This window comes from Notamacropus eugenii, chromosome 6 (assembly GCF_028372415.1).
Source record: "Notamacropus eugenii isolate mMacEug1 chromosome 6, mMacEug1.pri_v2, whole genome shotgun sequence".
NCBI lineage: Eukaryota > Metazoa > Chordata > Mammalia > Diprotodontia > Macropodidae > Notamacropus > Notamacropus eugenii.
The window spans coordinates 302,361,093-302,381,399 of NC_092877.1; the positions used below are offsets into that span (position 1 = coordinate 302,361,093).

General features: G+C 40.8%; 1 protein-coding gene across 11 annotated transcripts in view; it reads left to right on the top strand.

Annotated features, from left to right (window-relative positions):
• The window catches only part of PARD3B (par-3 family cell polarity regulator beta), a 1,282,024-nt gene extending 1,263,425 nt beyond the window's left edge, over positions 1–18,599 (top strand). For all 11 annotated transcript variants that reach the window (XM_072620099.1, XM_072620101.1, XM_072620095.1 and 8 more), the window contains one exon: positions 12,402–18,599. In XM_072620099.1, the coding sequence (XP_072476200.1) occupies positions 12,402–12,756 (355 nt within the window). In that variant the 3' untranslated portion in view covers positions 12,757–18,599. The remainder of the gene's footprint in view (positions 1–12,401) is intronic.
• Positions 18,600–20,307: the final 1,708 nt, after the last annotated feature.

A 20,307-nucleotide genomic window follows, 5' to 3' on the forward strand; every position in this document is an offset into this window, starting at 1 on the left:
TGATGACCGTGAGGGAACCATAAAATTCTTCCCCAGATTAATCCTGGATCAGCGGGAACAGCAGAAGGGGGCGGGTGGTCTCATAACACCAGAGGCTGGAAAAGTGGCAAGGGGGGATTCTTCCTACTGTGGCGGAGGCGATCTGGAGGGACAGACGACCCAGGGCAGAGAAAATTCGCACTGAGACCCAGGCAAGCCTCAGAGCCGGGAGACGAGCCCCAGGAGGGGCGGGAACACGCATTAGCTTCTAGGCGTGCCCCAGCCCTCCAGGGGAAAAGGGAAGACAATAGGGAAGCTGGGATCACCATCCCCTGACCTTGCCTTTGCCTCAAGTCAGCTGAGGAGATATCCTGAGACCAGACCACCCCTCCCACACACCTAACAAGCTAACCCCAGGGTTGATCGGGGAAACAAAAAACAAAAGCCTGCTATTAGCCTAGACACACATCAGCTCAACTTAAAGATCTGTACCTTCTGACTGAAAGAACCAAAAGCTACAACACTCAGCCAACATCATGAATCAGAAAAAGCAGACGAAAAGTGAAAAAACCATAGAATCTTTCTATGGGGATAAGGACCAAAACACAAACACCAAAGAGGTTAGGGCTGAGACTGTACTTCCATCTGAAACCTCAGATGGGACTATGAATTTCTCGCAAGCACAACTAGATTACCTGGAACGTCTGAAGAAGTATATAAAAGAAAAACTGGCCAATGATTTTAAAACTATAAAAAAAGAATTCACTGATGAGAACATCACCCTGAAAAAGAAAATTGAAGAAATGGAAAAGGAAGTTCAAAAATTAACTGGAGAGAATAATTCCCTAAAAGGAAGAGCTAATCAAATGGAAAAGGAAACCCAAAACCTAACTGGGAAAACTGGTCGAATGGAAAAAGAAGTACAAAAATTAAATGGAGAAAATAGCTCCTTAAAGGGAAAAATTGGTCAGATGGAAAAGGAGATGGAAAAGCTAACTGAAGAAAACACTACGATGAAGATTAGAATTGGGCAAGTAGAAACTAATGACTCAATGAGGCAACAAGAATCAGTCAAACAAAATCTAAAGAATGAAAAGATAGAAGAAAATGTAAAATATTTAATTGGAAAAACAACTGACCTGGAAAATAGATCCAGGAGAGAAAATCTAAGAATTATTGGCCTGCCAGAAACCCATGATGAGGAAAAGAGTCTGGACAATATCTTCCAGGAAATTATCAAGGAAAACTGTCCAGAAGTACTAGACTCAGAGGGCAAAATAGTCATCGAAAGAATCCACCATTCCCCTCCCGAAAGGGATCCCAAACTCAAAACCCCAAGAAATATAGTTGCCAAATTCCAGAGCTATCAAGTGAAGGAGAAAATACTACAAGCAGCCAGAAAGAAACAATTCAAATATCAAGGACACACAGTCAGGATCACACAGGACCTTGCAGCTTCTACATTAAAAGATCGAAAGAATTGGAACCCAATATTCCGTAAGGCAAAGGAGTTGGGACTTCAACCAAGGATCAACTACCCAGCAAAGTTCAGCATAACATTTCAGGCAAGGAGAAAGTCATTCAACGAAATAAGGGATTTCCAGAGCTTCCTGACCAAAACACCAGAACTCAATAGACAATTTGATCTTCAAATGCAGGTCTCCAGAGAATCATAAAAAGGTAAACAGAGGGGAAAAAACAAAAACAAAAACTTGCTACTCAATTAGGGCAAACTGTTTACCTCCCTATAAGGGAAGATGATACCTGTTAATCTTGAGAACTGTGCAGCTATTATGATAAAAGGGATATATGTAGAGGGAACGGGCATAAAGTAAATGATGTCATGTCAAAAATATGATTTAAGTATGAGAAGGGAATGTAATAAGAGGTGTGGAAAGGGGGAAGCAGAAAATGGCAAATTATATCACAGGAAGAAGTACAAAACCATAGTAGAGGGAAGGAGGGGAGGGAGATGAGCATTGTTTGAGAGGTACTCTCATCTGATTTGTTCAAAGGAGGGAACAATAACCTTAAGCAGATAATCCTAACTAGCTCTATAGGTTGTAGGAGGGGAAGGGGGAAGAAAGGGGAGGGTGGCTAAAAGGGAGGAAAGAAGCAATAAGAGTAAAGGGGACTAAAAGGGAGGGGGGTCAAAAGAAGGAGGGGAAGGCTGCAGGAGGAGGGGGAGAAAAGTGAATACTATTGAGGAGGGGAAGGGAGACGGGAGAGCTAAAAGCACAAATGGTGGGAAAGAGGTTGGAGGGAAATACACAGATTGTAATCATAACTGTGAATGTGAATGGAATGAACTCTCCCATAAAACGGAGACGGATAGCAGAATGGATTAAAAGCCATAATCCAACAATATGCTGCTTACAAGAAACACATTTGAAACGGGGGGATACACATAGGATAAAGGTCAAAGGATGGAGCAGAATATATTGTGCTTCAGCTCATGTAAGAAAGGCAGGAGTAGCAATCCTAATCTCAGACAAAGCAAAAGCAGAAATAGATCTAATCAAAAGGGATAAGGATGGAAACTATATCCTGCTAAAAGGCACCATAGACAATGAAGCAATATCATTACTAAACATGTATGCTCCAAGTGGTATAGCATCCAGATTCTTAGAAGAGAGGTTGGGGGAGTTGAAGGAAGAAATTGATAGCAAAACTATACTAGTGGGAGACCTCAACCTCCCCCTCTCTGAACTAGATAAATCCAACCTTAAAATAAACAAGAAAGAGGTTAAGGAGGTAAATAAAACTCTGGATAAGGTAGATATGATAGATCTTTGGAGAAAATTAAATGGGAATAGAAAGGAATATACTTTTTTCTCAGCGGTACATGGAACATTTACAAAAATTGACCATGTACTAGGACATAAAAATCTCACAATCCAGTGCAGAAAGGTAGAGATAATCAATGCATCCTTTTCAGATCATAATGCATTAAAAATTACATGTAATAAAAGGCCATGGAAAGAGAAACCAAAAATCAATTGGAAACTAAATAATCTAATTCTAAAGAAGGGTTGGGTTAAAGAAGAAATCATAGAAACAATCAACAATTTCATTCGAGAGAATGACAATAGTGAGACAACATACCAAAACTTATGGGATACTGCAAAAGCAGTTATTAGGGGAAATTTTATATCTCTGAATGCTTACATAAATAAAATAGAGAAAGAGGAGATCAATGACTTAGGCTTGCAGTTGAAAAAGCTAGAAAAAAAGAGAAAAAGAGCTATCTGGTGCTTCTGCTTTGTAAAGAATAAGGAAAAACAAGACAAAATAGTAAATTCACACCTTCCAAACAACGAACTCAGCCTCTGAAACCTAACTTTGGAAATTGACCAATGACTTTCCCATGACCATAAAACGAAATAACAAAACGTTTAAATAATTAGGGTCTAGGACTAGGGGTCTTAGGCAAAAATAAACAAATAAATAATGAAAAGATATATTCTTTTGCATTTTCATTCCTTCTGATTAAAAATCAAGATCTCTTGAGATGACTCCAGGACATTTGCAAAGCCAACAGCAAGTACTCCCCAACTGGATTTAAGTTGCATGAAGTCCTGGGTTCATTCTGAAAACTCTCCTCTTGTGCATTAACTTCGGATCATTAAATCCTATGGAATCCACTTTCTGTAACCCTCTCTCATCCCTAAAAGGGATAAAAATTAAAAAAAGTTTTAATGCCCCCTCTCTGTACCTGCTGAACTGTGCCCATGAGTTTGGCATTTGGCTTCTCCCAACCCCATTCCCATCACCACTTGTTAATAACAAAATTGATATCAGGCGTGTGTGTGTGTGTGTGTCTCTGTGTGTGTGTTTGTGTGTCTGTGTGTGTTGGGAGGTGGCGGGTGAGGAGGTTAGAAAGGTTATAACTCCAGAACAGAAGCAAAAATGAAATGTGGATTTAGCAACTTATCTCCTTAAGTAGATCTCTCCCTCCACCCCTTCCTGTTGCTCAGTAATTGTCACCTCTTTTTAAATTCCAAAGAAATATCATGAAAGAAAATCTGAAAATGGTCACATCTGTATCTGAACTTTATCCCCACTCAAATCTTCCACCAACTGCCAGGGCCCCCTCCTCATAATACAAAGGGAAACCAGAGTGGTGAAAGTTAGAAATTTTTCCACAGTCTTTTTTGTAACACAGGTTATCAAATGATCATTCTATTTTATAGTTCTGTAAAGTCTATAGAAGTTGAAGCTATGTAATATACATTGCCGTGTTCCCCTAATCCTGGCCGACCACATTCGTGCCTGGACCAGGGGATAAAGGCCTGGTAACTGGAAACCTGACACCATAGGAATTCCAAACACAGTCCTCAAACTAAAAACAGTCCTCTCTCTGCCCATGGCATGTTCTACTTGAGAGCCTGGGATTGTATTAGTTTACATTATCTGATTTTTTTTTTTTTTTTTTTTTTGCCGTGCATTGTTTGGAAAAGAACCAGAGTAGAAGGCACATATACTCGCTCAAGCCTTAAAGAATTTCTGGGTGTTTTGTTTTGTTTTGTGGTGGATATGATGTTGTGAGCTCTTTGGCCCTGGCTGAGAGATGCAGGCAGCTCATGCAGATGGCATCAGGGGTTTCAGCCCATTTGGCTGCCTTACCACTTGGGCACCAAATTTGATTCTCAAAAGCTATATGCCTCCCCACCCTTTTTTATCTTTTTTTTTTTTTATTAAAATGGTCATGGGTTAAGGATCTGTTTGATATTTGCCTCATTTCTTTCTGTGTATACAGAGTGCTTTATAAAACTCAAAAGAGCTCCAGTCTGCTACTCAAGAGTTTTATAAGTAATGACTTTAATGCTATGTGCTGGGAAAGAAAATATCTACCTTTCCTTTTACTTGTCAATCAGTTCTGGCTTTTTAGCTCTTGTACTTTGTGTCTCTCTAAGCTTTCTCCAGCTGGTCTCTTTAACCTTCATTATTTCCTAACTCACTAGCTCTCCTTCATCCCTCTGAAAAAGTAACTTATTGAGATATCCAGAATGTATCTAGGGCCACCAGGCATCACTTAAACCTTTGGAGAATTCCAGAAAATCTTGAGTCTCTGAATTAAGTACTCTGCCATCAGCATCTGATTGTCAGTGCAGAAACCTTCTGATAGACCTTGCGAAATTCTTGTTCTTTACACTAAATCTGAGTCAAATGACTAAACTTACAACAAAAGTTATGAACAGCCTAATGTAGTATCATAATAAAATTATATTCATGAATGGCAATAACCATTTTGTATGTAACTAATGCCTTTGTAGCCAGCTCACTCTCATTGATCTGTGGAGACCATGTAGCACCATTTTTCCTAAGTCCTCTTAGAATGGCAGTGAGGATAGGACTTAAAAGACCACAGAAATTTATTGCTCTTCTTTCATCTCTCTCTAACCCATCCTCCCCAAAGTTACCAAGGTGATTTTTCTAAAGCGCAGGTCTGAGTATATCACTCCCTTCCTCAATAAACTCCAGTGGCTCCCAGTTTCCTTTAGAATCAAATACAGACTCTACCCTTCATAGTCTGCTTCCAGCCTGTCTCCCCTGACTCTTACATACTTCCTTACTCTCCTCAGTTACTTTAAAGTTTAGCCAAATTCACCTATTTTTATGTTTCTCACATACAAACATTTCATGTCCTGTATCCATCACTTACTTTGTCCAGGCTCTTCTTTAGGCCTGAAATCCCCTCTCTGTTTGCCTTTGCTTCTTTTCTAAGAAGCTCCTTCAAAATACGTCTCTAACATCACATCCTACATTAGTTCTTGCCTCGGTCCCCTAGCTGCAAGTGGGGCTTCTCTTCCACCCCCAAGTCACCCTGCATTATTTTGTGTAGTTCCATATATACATGTATATATAATTATGTATATACATTATATATACATGTATATATGTGTATATATATATATATACACACACACACACACACACACACACACACATTTTTCATCCTATAGAATGCAAAGTACTTGAAGGTAGAAGCTATTCCATTTTTGTCTTTCTGTCCTTAACAACTGGTACATAATAAACACTTGTGGATCGACTGATTGATTGACCCTTCTGCCTATCAGGAAGGGTTAGCTATTTTCCAAAGAAAACAAACACTTCCCCTCCCAAACCCCCACCCTGCTTTTCAGAAATGATGTGGTATTCTTCTGATATTTTAAATGGAAAAAGATTTTTTTTTATTCCTTTGGAAAAATAATAACATACACAAGTAGAGCTCGCAAGGTCTCATGAAAAATGAGATGGCTTAAAGTCGTGATGCATTTCCTCTTTGGATTGGTGTTTTAATCCAAATCTCCAGGGGAGACAGCTCCTGGATTTCTCACTGTAGGTACAATGCATGCAACAGTCTCCATGATCAGTACTTAGGATGTCCCAGAATGGTACTGGTTTATATGTTCATCCACAAAAGTAAGGTTCTAAACCAATAAAGAAACCACTGTCGGAGAAGCTAAAGTTGAGCGCAGCTCTCATGTAATCTCCCTCTTCTCCTTCCTTTATCTTTGCAAAATCCTATAATTATTAAGGGTGGAGATTCCTCCCCAGGCTTAAACATCCTTTGAAAAAAATTCCAAAAAGATCAGTGACAAAAGGAAAGGCCCCCCAAAACAACAAAATATTTATGGGCGCTCTTGGTGTACAAAGAACTAAAAACAAAGGAGCTGCCCATTGATTGGGGAATGCCTACACCAGTTATGGGATGCAAATGTGATGTGATATTAAGTATTGTGTCATAAGAAATGATGAACATGATGTCTACCTAGAAGCATGGGAAGTGATGCCCAGTGAAGAAGGAGGACCAGGAAAACAATATACACAACGACTTCAAGAAAGTAAATGCAAGCGTCAGCTGGTGACACAGTCGATAAGAGCACCAGCCCTGGAGTCAGGAGAATCTGAGTTCAAATTTGGCCTCAGACACTCGCTAGCTGTGTGACCCTGGGCAAGTCACGTAACCCTGATTGCCTCCAAAAAAAAAAATGGAAGAAGAACAAAGAAAAACAATCAAAACCAAATGCTACAAAATCATAATGATCAAGATTTACCATAAATAAGAATTATAAGATGGCCAGTCCCTCACCTGTGCCTGTTATAAAAGTAGGGAGCACAGGTGTGATCCTGAATAGAACGGCAGGCTTATTTTGAATGTTTCTTAGTTTTGTGGAACTTTTTTCTCCCTTTTTTCATTTCTCCATACTATAGTGAAAATACAGTGAGAAAGAGATGATGCGCAAACACAAGTGGGGATAAAATTATTTTTAAAAAGAGCAAGGATGTGGGCAAGCGCTTAGAAATTTCTTTTCGCTCAGAAAAAAAACATCTAGTAGGTTACAGAAAAATGTCTTTTCTAAGCAAGAAGGTACTATGAATAGTAGAGACTCTAAAAAGAGAAATCTTCAGTATCTTTAGCGCTCTTTGAAACATTAACTCTGTGTTTTCATAGGCCAGCATATTGTTTTTCTTCTTCCCCAAAAGATAACTGTTATGATGGATTTTACAGAATAATGTGGTTTCCATTATTTTCGTTCTTGACAAAGAACAGCCACCTCACTCTTGGTTTCTACCACATGTAAGCACAAGTTCCAGTCATAAAGTTTCCCCTCAAAGGAAACTAGGAATGGGATCGTGAAATCATCTCGGACTCTGCCCTGTCTGCCCAGAGAAAAATGAAACCCCACTTTTCCCTTCCGTGAAAGTGGGACCCTGTCGCCACAATGAGGTGTGTGAGAAGAGACACCAATTGTCTTCCACGCCTGCAGTGAGTCGGGATTGTATCTCGGAGGGTGGCTTCTGCCCCTTCAGCACTTAGTCTGGCTTGTCTCACCAAAAAACAACCCAGAGTGCCTGTCTTTTATAATGTGCTGTTTTAACAGAGAAGAGTCTCCGGGGAGAGAACAGGACCCTAAAAGTCCAAGGCCTGGAATTCCTCCTTTCTCTCTTTCCATTTTAAACAGGAAACATTCACACTAAGAGACTCCAGAGGGAGGGTTGGTTGTATGTTCATTTTGAGGCAGATAATGTTTGTGTGTTGCGTATGTCAGTGATTTACCCTGTGGGCTTAAAGGGAGTGCAGGAAAACCACGTTTCGCTTCATGCGGAGAAGGCTCTTCAGGGGAGTTGGGGAGGAAACGCAGGTTAAGGCCTTTTTTTTTTCTAAGTGTTTTGGAAATCTCCAGCATGAACAAAAAGAAAAACTGGAGCTGGTAAGGGAAAGACTCAAATTCTAAGATGAAAGATGTCATGGATACTGAAAACATTCTCAAATGAAATAACCTTCAAACAGAAAAGAGAGAAGAAATAGCAATCCTATTTCCCTCAGACCAGCAGCAAGAGATGAGATATTTGTGTCTTGTGTGCCAAGGGAGGCACGTAATGCCTAGAGCATTATGGAATAAAACTCCACTGAAATGGCACCTTCTCTAGGAGACCTTTCCTGGTTGGTCACAACCTTTGCCCTCACATGCCACATAGCATTTTGTTTTGTGGCCCTCTGAATGAAGGAATTCTTATCCTTGTTTGTGTCACGGACCTCTTTGGCAGTACAGTGAAATCTGTACGTTCCTACTCAGAATAGGTTTTTTTTTTATTTATAATTGAAGGAAATGCCAATTTTTAGACAGAGATTAGTAAAAATAGAGATTTTTTTCCCTTTCCAGTTCATGCCTCCCCCCAAAATCTCTCTACTCTCATGATAAGAACTCTTACTAAAATGTAATAACTTATTAGTGTCCTTTTCATTTTACTAGACAAAAACCTTTTTGATGGTTCATCATTTCATAGATGTTGAGCTGGAAATATAACTCTCTCATTTTTGCAGATGAGCAAAGTGAAGATACTTACCACTATACAACAAAATATTTGTATTGTAACAATCTCTGTTTATTGTCTTATATTCTCTGTTGGCATCTAGGTAATATGGGGCTTATATGTGTTAGCTAGAAAATTAGTTAGAAAGTTGAAAGACCCAAGTTCAAATCCAGCCTCATTTATTTGCTCCTTATGAGATAGATAAATAGATAGATAGATAGATATAGATAGATAGATAGATAGATAGATAGATAGATAGATAGATAGATAGATAGACAGACAGATAGATATAGATAGATAGACAGACAGACAGACAGACAGACAGACAGACAGACAGACAGATAGATAGATAGATAGATAGATAGATAGATAGATAAATGGATGGATGGATGGATGGATGGATGGGTGGGTGGGTAGGTGAGTAGATGGATAGATGGATAGATGGATGGATGGATGGATATGAATAGGTGATATATAAATATAAATAGATGATAAACACTGATTACAGAGATGTATGGGTAGATATGGATGGGAGATATGTAGATATAGGTACATGATAGGCTGATGACACAGATGGATAGATAGATAGATGTGTGATGGCAAAACCTTGGATTTGGTGGTAAAGGTCCTGTGTTCAAGTCCTGAGTCTTCCACTTAGCAGCTGCAAGATTTTGGACAAGTCACTTTCATTTCCCTAAACCAAGACTGTTTCGTAATGATCTAGAACAGATCATGTGACTTCTGTTCCCTACTTCATAGGGTTCTTATGAGGATCACATGAGATAATGTAGATAAAATGCTTTGTTAAACTGTAAAGAGCTATATAAATATCAGCTAGATGGCACTAGATAGATCTCTGGACTAGGACTAAGAAAGACCCAAGTTCAAATCCAGCCTCAGACATTTATTAACCATGTGACCCTGGTCAAGACCCTTAATCTCTTTCTGATTCAGTTTTCCCATCTGTAAAATGAGGATAATAGCATCTCCCTCTCAAGATAAGGCAATAGTTGCAAAGTGCTTTGCAAACCTTAAAGACATCACTGTTTTTATAGGCATTCTTAAATAAACCAACACAACAGTTTTATTAAACAGTAGTGCCTGCTCTATTTCATGTAGCAATGGCAATTGGTCTGGCCAACAGTCAGGAAGGCCTAGATTTAGGCCTTAGGATAGTCTGCTGGTTAGACATCAGCAAGATCCTAATTCCAGTCCCTCTTTAAACACTTTACTACCTGGGTAACCCTGGGCAAGTCATTGAGCCTCTTTTGGCCTTGATTTCTCCATAAGTAAGGTGAAGGGGTTAGATTCCATTACTTATAAGGTCCCTATTAGCTTTAACCTCTAATCCTGTGCAAAAGAGCTGTGAGACCTTGGGTCAGTAACTTAACTTTTCAGTGCCTTAGGGCAACTCCCTAAAACTATGATTTAGAGATGAATTGCCAGTCTGCATTGGTGAAAGGGGATCCCACCCCAGGAGCTCTCTGCATGACTGAAATCACAGCCCTGAACCAAATGTTTAATGAATATAAAACAGTTTACTCTGGTTTGCTGACAACTGTCCCAATTTAAATGGGACACACGACGGGAGCATCAATCATCATGATGCCTGGTAGTATTAAGACGTAGGAAGATAGAAAGGGGGCTTCCCCCGTGCATTTGTAGGGCTGTACTCACATGCTCACATGTTACTTGTCACAAGCACCAGAGCTTGTCAAATCTTCATTGATTCAGGAAAGCTGTTTTACCCTCAGCCTCCCCAGCTTCTAGGGTGTTTTCTTCCCCATCTGGTAGCCGGTTGAATTAACCACAGCTACTGTCTTCTCTCCCAGCCCTTTCCTTCAGGAGCTCCAGCCTTTTGGAGTACTGAAGTTAAGAGAGCTTGTCAGACTGATATGTTTAAGTTGCTGTTTTTGTTTTCTTAAAAAGAAAAGGGAGGGGAGAATGGTAGTGGGGAAGGAGCAGGGAGGTGTGAATATCCATGCACAGAAGGTTTATGAGATTGGCAAAGCTGCAAACGGAACTCATCTGTTTATCCCGGGGCTAGATAAGATGCAGTCATCTGCACATTGTTTAAAGACTTTCTGCTCCTTACAGCAAATGGAATAGGAGAGGCCGACTGTCTTCCAGTGGGAAGATGGGTGAGGGCTGTGGGAGGAATAAGTCAGGCTGTGTTCACTTCTCACTCGCCCTACACCCTTTGGCTAGCCTACACACTGAAGGGTGTGGAACTGGCAGCTGGTTTGGTTCTTCCTGGGCAGTTAGGGAGTTCAGATCCAGAATGAAATGTGGCCAGGTTTCTTACCCAAAAGCTATGATTTTAATATCATTGGTTTCCAAATTTTTTTTAAATTTGGGCCTCTCCTCCCCAGTGCTGTAGAGTCCTAAGGAAACAGCAGACCACAGGGAAAAGAGGTTACCAGGAACGGTTTCCAGAGTTTGGTGACTCCAAGATTAAGGCCATAGTGCCAGAGCCAAATCTAGAAAAGGAATGGAGGCCAGCAGATACCATCCCCTGTCATGTCTTCTCACCATTGATAGGCTTCTGTGAAGTCTTGTACTTAGTCAGGAAGGCCTGGGTTCAAATCCTACCTCAGATACTTACTAGTGACTTGGGCAAGTCACTTAACCTCAATGTCTGTTTCTTCATCATTATAATGGGAATGATAATAGCATGTGCTTCAGAAATGTTGTTACAATTTACTGTTCAGTTGGGTTACGTTCCTCATGGCCCTATGGACCATAGCACGCCAGGCCCTTGTGTTCTCCACTTTCTCTCAAAGTCAATTGAAGTACATGTCCGTTTTCTCCATGATGCCATCTATCTTTCCCAACCTCTGTCATCCCCTTTTCTTTTGCCTTCAATCTTTCCCAACATCAAGGTCTTTTCTAGCAAGTCTCATCTTCTCATTGTGTGACCAAAGTACTCAAACTTCAGCTTTAGTAGTTGACTGTCCAATGAATAGCTGTTATTAATTTCTTTGCATATTGACGGACTTGACCTCCAAGGCACTTTCAAAAGTCTTCTCCAGCACTGTGATTTGAAACTTCAAATATAACAGTGTATGCAACTCTGAAGAATTTACAAACATTAAACTGCTACATAGAGGTCGGCTATTATCATCATCATCATAGATTTTAGACTTAGAAACATTCAAATTCATCCAGTCTACCATTTCTCAAACTGGGGTCCCTGAACCTCCAAGGAGTCTGTGGATAGAGTTCAAGGAGTATGGATAAGGGGGAAAATGATAACTTCATTTCAGTGTAATTAATTAACTGATTATCCTGAGAAGAGGTGCATGGGCTTCACCACCCTGCTAAAGATGTCCAGGATAAAAAAGAAAAAAATGGTTAAGAACATCTGATCTGGTTTAACTACCTCAGTTTACAAATGAGAAAACTGAGACCTACTGAGGTCGAATGACTTGCCCAAAGTGGCTTAAGGAATAGAGAACACATTCTGAATTTGAGCTCTGACATGTGAGGCTGTGAATGTCTAGGACATGGAATTTCTCCAGCCACTTAAAGAGTTCTGTAGACCCCTGGGAACCCTGGCTTTTTTTCTAATATGTTGTGTCTGTGTTTTCTCTCTCTAGGAGAGGACCTACAGAACCAGCAGATTACCTAACAGGACCTCGGTTGATATACAAGGAAAGAGAACCTCCTTATTACCCAGGAATGCAGCCTTTTCATCCCCCTAAAGGAAGCTATCCCCGTGCCCAGGATGTAAGGGTGCCCGACCTTCGCTATCCTCAGTACTACCCACCCCTTCCAGCCACGCACCACAAAGGACCTTTCCGACAAGACGTCCCACCTTCCCCACCTCAACGCCACAAAGTGCCAGCGTATCACGAAATAGGCAAAACAGGACAGCGGGCGGCCAGCCCAGAACAGTACCCATACAGAGCCCAGGATCCTCGGCAGAAGAATCCCATGACTGCCGCCGTGTAGCAGGTCACAGGTGGAGAAAAGACTGCAATTGCCTTGTTCTTTTTCCCTCTTGGTCCCCCAAAGTCTTCTTGGCTATGAAATTATCCATGAACTGGAACCATTCTTTCTGCTGCAGGTACATGTTAGGTTCCTCGCTGAGGAAATCACTTAAGGCCAATCAGAGCAGGGAAAAAGGAAGGTACAATAGGTCTGATCAGGCCATGGAAACAGTGGTACCGTACATTAAAATGCTTTTAAACCAGTGAAATTCAGAGCAGAAGTGGTAGCTGAAAAGTAAATAACGTCGTTAGACACACTAAGTAGAATGTCCCAGGGCTAGATAATATGCACCGCTGGACCTTTCCACACATATGAGCACACGGACTCACACCCACACCACAGAGTAGCTCCTCTGTTGAAGATTACCACTGGTGTTAAGACAGTCTCTGCTATAGATCCTTATCCATTTGGGAGCCAAAGCAACAGCAGCCTTTTTACAATCAGAAAGCCAGTACCCACGGCCATGGTGTACACAAGGCTGCAAATTTGGTGCCCCTGGAGTGGGGTTATTATTTTAGCAACAGAAGGGAAAAAAGAAAGAAAGGAACATAAGTGGCTCCTCAGAAGTTTTCTGGCAGAGAGACAGTATTTCTTTATCTCTAGTATCTGTCAGGGCCCTGGTACCACCAGTTTGATTGAATGCTTCACAGACGATACCTGCCAGCCAGGAAAAGTGCTTTGTAAGCCCGAACCTGCCATAGGAATGGGGGGCCTCGGTTATATTTTCCGTTTTCCCTATTAAAAACTGGGTGAGGTAGAAATTCTACATCAAGCCTCATCAGGAATCCTGAAAACCAGGGAGAGCTGCTGAGAGCCTGGTGTTTCAAGGACCGATCAATCATGAGGAAAGGAGCAGGGTCTTGTCACATGCAGCCTAAAGCTATATTCCACAAGGGCACACTTAGTCTCTCCTTAGATAGAGGAGCCTGCGAGCCTGCAGGAGGGCCAAAGTTGACCTGGTCCTTCCCCCTTCCCTTCCTTCTTTCTCTAGCCACAATATCAAAGAGGCCCTGGATCTCAGAAGCAGTCCTGGGTTTCCAACCTGTAATTATTTAGCTGCTGTTTCTATTTTAAGGCTCTCACTTCTATAGATAATCCTCAATTGGGAAGGAAGAGAACCCTCCTGTTGGGCCTCCCAGGATTCAGTGCCCTGGAGGTGCCAATTCAGTATAAGTGCCAAACAATCCCCATTTGCACTACAGGGAGCTAAATGCCAACCACAGCTGGGAGGAACCTTCTTGGTTGGGTCTTTAAAATAAAATGGCCCAGGGCATGGTGGATAAACAGTCTGTGTTCATTAAGGCCTTGCTCTGATGTCGGATTTGGTTTTGTTTTGAATGTGTGTGTGTGTATGTGTGTATGTGTATGTGTTAAGCAACAGAAGGGGTAGGATGTAGGAAAACACAGTTTTGAAGAACTAACTTTTAAAGGCAAATATACAGTTAACATAGGAGTTTTTGTTTTTGAGAAGAAAACAGGAAGGGGAAGGGTAAAGAGGCAGCAAACCAGGGCAGTCTTTAACGCTGTCTTCTTTAACACCAGACAAGGCAGCAGGGAGGACCCTAGTTCAGTCAGAGATTTAGAGCGGAATTCTTTCTTTTCCTCAGTTTCCCTAATAATAAACATGATATTCCTCAGTCTCTGGGAGGTCAATAGAAATCTCTTCATGTTAGAGCTGAAGGGAGGGTATCTAATCTATCTGAAAAACAAAAAATCTGAGACTCAGGAAAAGTGACTGTGGTCATACAGGTTAGAGATGGCAGTCAGGATCTGAACACACATCTTTTGTCACCAAATCCCAGGCTCTCCACTGTACAACTCAGACTGGGGTTGCAGTGTCTCACAGCCTAGCTTGTTTGACTGCAAAGTAAATGGCAGAGAAGGATCTTAATGTTTTAAAAATAATTTTTAAAAAAAATCTTCCAGAGGCTTTAAGATGGATAAACCAATTGCAATTCCTTTGAACTCATGACCATTTTCCACTTATGAATGGACAATTCATAGATTGTAACTAGACCTAAATGTGAAAGCAAACAAAGAACTGTTTGAGGAACATTCAAAACCTGGAGGCAGAACAGTTTGTCTAGATCTGGGCCTCTTCAAAAGAAATGCAATAAGACCCTACAGAGTGCTTCCTTATTCTTAAAAAAAAATTCAGACAAGTCTAGAGGTCACCTTCAGCCACTGCCCTTGTTTAAAATGGGGTGAGGAGGTTAAGAGGATCTGTTAAATTACTGCGCTACTGAACACCAAGGGTCCATCTATCCCAGATTAACATTTCCTCTCTCTCCCATTATCTGCAATGTCATTGTTACAGGTGTTTACTTGGTCCATGTGGATCACAATCTATCCTCATCTTCTGGTCCGGGCTCCCCCAATCATTTTTCACAGGGCATCAGTCCACCACAATGGAGGCCTTCCCCTTGGCCTTTTTATATTCCATAGAGATCAGGGCAGCACTGGAGCAGTCTTTAATACATTGTTCTTACCTAGCCCACCACCTTTTCCAGTTATATTTCCAAAATAATATCATTTATAACAAAATAAAATAGAGTTCTGTCTCTCAGAAGTGATACTGACTGCTGGCTTGGGAGAAAAAGCGGTGCTAAATGGCAGAAAGAACAGTAACGTAGGAATCAGATCTAAAGCTTGAACCTTAAGCAAGTCACTTAACCATGGAATCCTAGGATCGTTGGTCTAGAACCAGAAAGAACTTAGTTCAGGGACATCTAGTCCAACGACCTCATTTTACAAATGGAGAAACAAGCTTAAAAAGAGACTTCAATTTCCTCATCTGCAAAAGGAGGTAACCAGTTGGATTTGATGATGTCCCAGCTCCAACTCTTGCCCCAGATTTAGAGAGGAAGTGAAGTTTGGCAGGATATCTCCCTCAAATATTCTTAACTACAATTTCCCATTGGAGACATACCAGGATGTTCCTTTTTCTGTCTCTCAACCTCATGAACCCATCCTGGAACTATGGAAGATTAGAACCTCATTTGAATTTCTATTAAGAGTACTGAGTGGGAACCAGGTTAAGGGATTTATCATGGTTTTTGCCACTTTCTAATACAGGAGCACCTGATTTTATTAAAAGTTCCAGGTTTTCCCCACCTGTAACTCTTTGGTTCTTGTTTCTACTTGTAACTTCACTGGGGATCTACTTGGATCTTGAAGGAAGTCCTACCTTGGAGGTGCTGATTCAGTACTTGTTTGTAAAATGCAGGTATACCAGGTGGAGGGGTGGGCAGGTAGGGGGTCTGCTGAAAGGGATGATGGGGTTTCATCATGAAAAAGTCAAAGTGAAGGGAAATGTCCCTTGTAATGGGCCAGTAGAAATGAACTCTTTGGTTCTTTCTTTCTCTGTCCCAGTCTCTAACCTAGCTCTTATGAGCTGGAAGCCAGAAGCTTCAGCTTATTGGTAAAGGATATGACCACAAAGGGGAACATCTGGATAGAGGGAAGTACCATGAGGTTAAGTAGTCTATAGTGGGCAAAGAAGCATGACCTTCATAGAAAGCCCTCATTTTCACGTTCCCAGTTGGAGACCCTGCACGTACTCCACCTACTGCAGAACAGACTGGGGAGCTCTGGAGAAGGCTTTTTGTAATATGTACACAGTCAATAAAAATGTGGTAACCTCAGGGAAGGAGCCAGTGCCGAGAAGGTCCACTTAAAGTGAGTGAAAAATAAATTAAGATAGTTCCCCTTGCACCTTTGAAATATAACCCACATCCCATTGGCCCCAGCTGGAAAGAAACTAATATTGTATGTTTGTGACAGTGCCTTTATCAAGCCAGGCAACAATTAGAAACAGCTCAGAGCTCAAGGGCGGGCTTAATAAATCACTACGCAATACATTCCTTCTCAGGGCACCACGGCACCATTTACACACCTCATCTACAGTATTTAGGAAAAACACAGCATAATCAGCATGGGGCGAAAAACAAACTTCCATTTTATTTATGGCCTTTAGAAAACTCACTCAGTAGTCTTCACATAGCTCAGAACTCCAATAACCCCCCTGGAATGCCATGGCTGGTGCCACTTAGGAAAGCCCCAGCAAACAAACCCCTTCCTTGCTGCTAATCTGACCCAATTGGTCACTCAGGACTTGAAATGATGTTTTTGCCTTAAGTCAGCACACATTTTTACAGACCCCTATTTTCCTCCTGTGTTTGAAAGAATAGGTAAAAGGGGTAATATCTGGGAATAGATCATCAGAAATTCTAGTGGTAGAAAAATTCTAGCCTCCATTAACAGCAGAAGAAGGAAGTATCTCATCAGTGCCTTGGACCTTTGGGCTACTGGACTATTACTCTTGGAATAAGATGGCCAAGAGGGGCAAATTGTGCCTTTCCACAGACCAAATCCAAGGGTTGAAGATAGGTCATGGTGGTTATGTAAAAAATTCAGGAAATAAGAACCAGGCTTATTATTAGAAAACATAGAACTTCAGACAAGTCATTTGATAACACATTGTTTTCCCCCCTTTATTCATTTTTATTGGATATTTACAGATGGCCAGGGAATTAAGTGACCTGCGTAGCATCACATAGCTAGTAAGTGTTTTCCGATCTGGATTTTCTTAACTCTAAATCTAGTTTCCTATCTACTTCCTACCGCTCAGCTCTCATGCTGAGAGGGAACATGGTATATTGGATACTGAGGGCTGTATATGGAATAAAGAAGATTTGAATCTAAATTCAGTCTCTCACATATATACTGACTTTAACAAACCCTTGGCAATGGCAAACCATTGAATCTCCAGCTACTTCTGGCCATCCTCTAAGCCTGCAAAGTAGACACCTGTGTTCAGTGTGCATCAGGTTTCTACACCAGGAGTTCCCCATGGTGATGGGTTCACAAGTCTAGACCGATATGTAAAACCAGCATCCGTTCCTTATCCCAGACAAGCTTATCTGAATTCTGAAGGATTTAGAAGGAAAGGAAAATACCCCTGACAGGTTTGGGATACCAATGGGCCTGGAAAACATCACATAATTTGAAACACTGAGACTCTAAATACAGCTCCTTCTAAAGTGGAAGTGGAGAGGCTTCTCTCCTGCTTTCTGAGTCCATGAGTCACACTGTGGCCACATTTGGTGCCATTACGTCAGAAAGAGTCATTAATAGGAATAACCAAAAATGCTGTTTCTCAGCACTCCTCATCCATGTCAGCCAAGGAAGAAATGATAGCCCAGTGATGGTGGAGCAAGGAGTAGTCACTTGGAGAGATCCCTGCAGAGTGAGCTTTGTGATCCAAGAGAAACCTTGGGCAGGCTAAAATTGGTCCCACATCACATATGCAGCCAGGTCTCTTAAGGAGACCATTTTTCTCACCCACATCCCTAAGTCATAATAACATCTCTTGAGGGCTGATTTTTCAAAGGTGGACTAGAGAGCCCTGATGCTGGGGGAGTTAATGGTCCCTGATTATACTTGTAGCCTGTATCTCTGATTGCAGTGATTTGAGAAAGTATTCTCACTCAGTCTGCACTAACTGGAGTGCCGTTTACTATCAGGATGTAAAAACAAAACCTGTTGTTTATAAACTACTTTTTCTAGTACTTCCTGTGATTTTATGATACCAAATCTGTTCAAAAGTTCTAAAGAAAAAATTATGTGAAATCATATTTTGGAATACGGGGGGATGAAAGGGTGGCATCTTTGCTAAATTTGAAAGATTGTTTGTTCCTTTTTGTACCACAGAAAGCATTTGGAATTTTTGTTCCATACGACTATATAAATTGTACTTGATTGTATTTTGCATTAAAATAAAGCTTTTCAGAGTTCAAACAGTATTAAGTCATAGTGCTCATTTTCACTTGCCATTACCATGAGCCGTGATGCATAAGTTAGACTGGGTTGGACCTCCTCCTACTTGAATTGGGGACCTTAAGGAACAAGGATGAAGAATCCAGAGAGTGGTATGAGGACTCCAAAAGTGGTAGTCTCTCCTCTGAAGGGGTTAAATTGTTAAGACCCTGTCACCAAAGCCATGCTGATACAGTCCTTGAGGTGAAGCGTGGTATCTCAGAATGAGTTCAACAGATCCCAGCTTAAAACTGGAAACCATCCAGAAGGATTGTAAATGGACTTGGGGATGCATTATTTAGAGAGGAAAGAAAAACATAAACCCAGAGAAAATGCATTTCTTACAACTTAGACAGAAACATTCACAGGGAAAAATGATTACTATTATTACCGGGTTTAAGGCAAATGTTTCATAATCATATACATGAGTTTTCCCCCAATATTAACTCTACTAGATAAAAATACAAGAAGTGTAAGAAGTAATAGTCTCAAGGCATTTAGTGAAAACCTTAGACTAAGTGACTAAAGTGACTGAGAGGCTTGCCCTGAGTAATTGGAGCATTCTGTTGACAGAGGAAACAGGCCTTCTGGCACTCTAGAACCCAGGATTTTGTGCTTTTTTAACCACAAGTTCAGGGGTCTCTGGTTGAAGGCTACGGCCATTGCTAAATCCCACCACTCTCCATGCTCTACTCCTTCCTCCTGAAGGGGAATTTGCTGCTGGGCACCAGAGGGTCATATACAGTTGGTGTGGATTGAGGAGCAGTAACAGCTAAAAAGATCACAGTTCACAGTCAACAATAATTCTTGGAGTTCAATACCATTCTTTAACCCTAGCTATGGGCTATTTGGCCAACTTTGCTTAGCTTCCTCTTACCTAAATTTATTTTGTTCAACCTTGGCCTAGATATTAACTTAGCTTCTGAGCCCTTGCCATGAATTGCTCCTTAAATTGTGGGAGGCCTTGAATGCAAGACTGAGCAGTTAATATTTTATCCAAGAGGCTGTAGGAAGCTTCCAGAAGGATACGCAAAGTCACCTCTCTCATTTGGAGAGAAAAAAAAACTCAAGTTATTAACTTAAAACAAGATGCTTAAACTTTTAAAATCTGACAAAGAAAATAACTTATGGGCAATAAGGAATTAAAGTTATTGGTATCATAAATGTAATTTTAAGAACAACTTTGAGTAAGTCATTTCAACTATTATAAATATACAAATTAAAATTAAAGGATGTATGAAGAAAGTCACTCTTTGCATCCAGAGAAAGAGCTAAAAAATAAATTAAAAATTAAATTAAATTTTAAAAAAAGAATTTAGGTTTATTATAGCATTATCCAGCTGAAGCCTCCCTCCTAAGATAACTAACTAATGACTTCCAGTTGCGAAGTGGGGGCTCCAAACCAGCATACATTAACAATTACACTTAGGGAGGTTAGCGACTGGTTATCTCTCCTTTGTCCTTGGCCCTGCTGGGACCAATCCCACAACTCAAAAGAATACATATTTAAAATAATTAGAACAAAACTGCACATATATGGCTATATTTACACATATATATCATAGATTGATGTCAGCGTATTCTCACTACTCTCCCTCCCTCACCAATTATTGAGCAGTATGCTTTGCCCCCAAGAGCATAACCTGCCTTCTACAAGGGGCTTTTTTGGAGAATCATTCTTCCTTAATGCCTCCA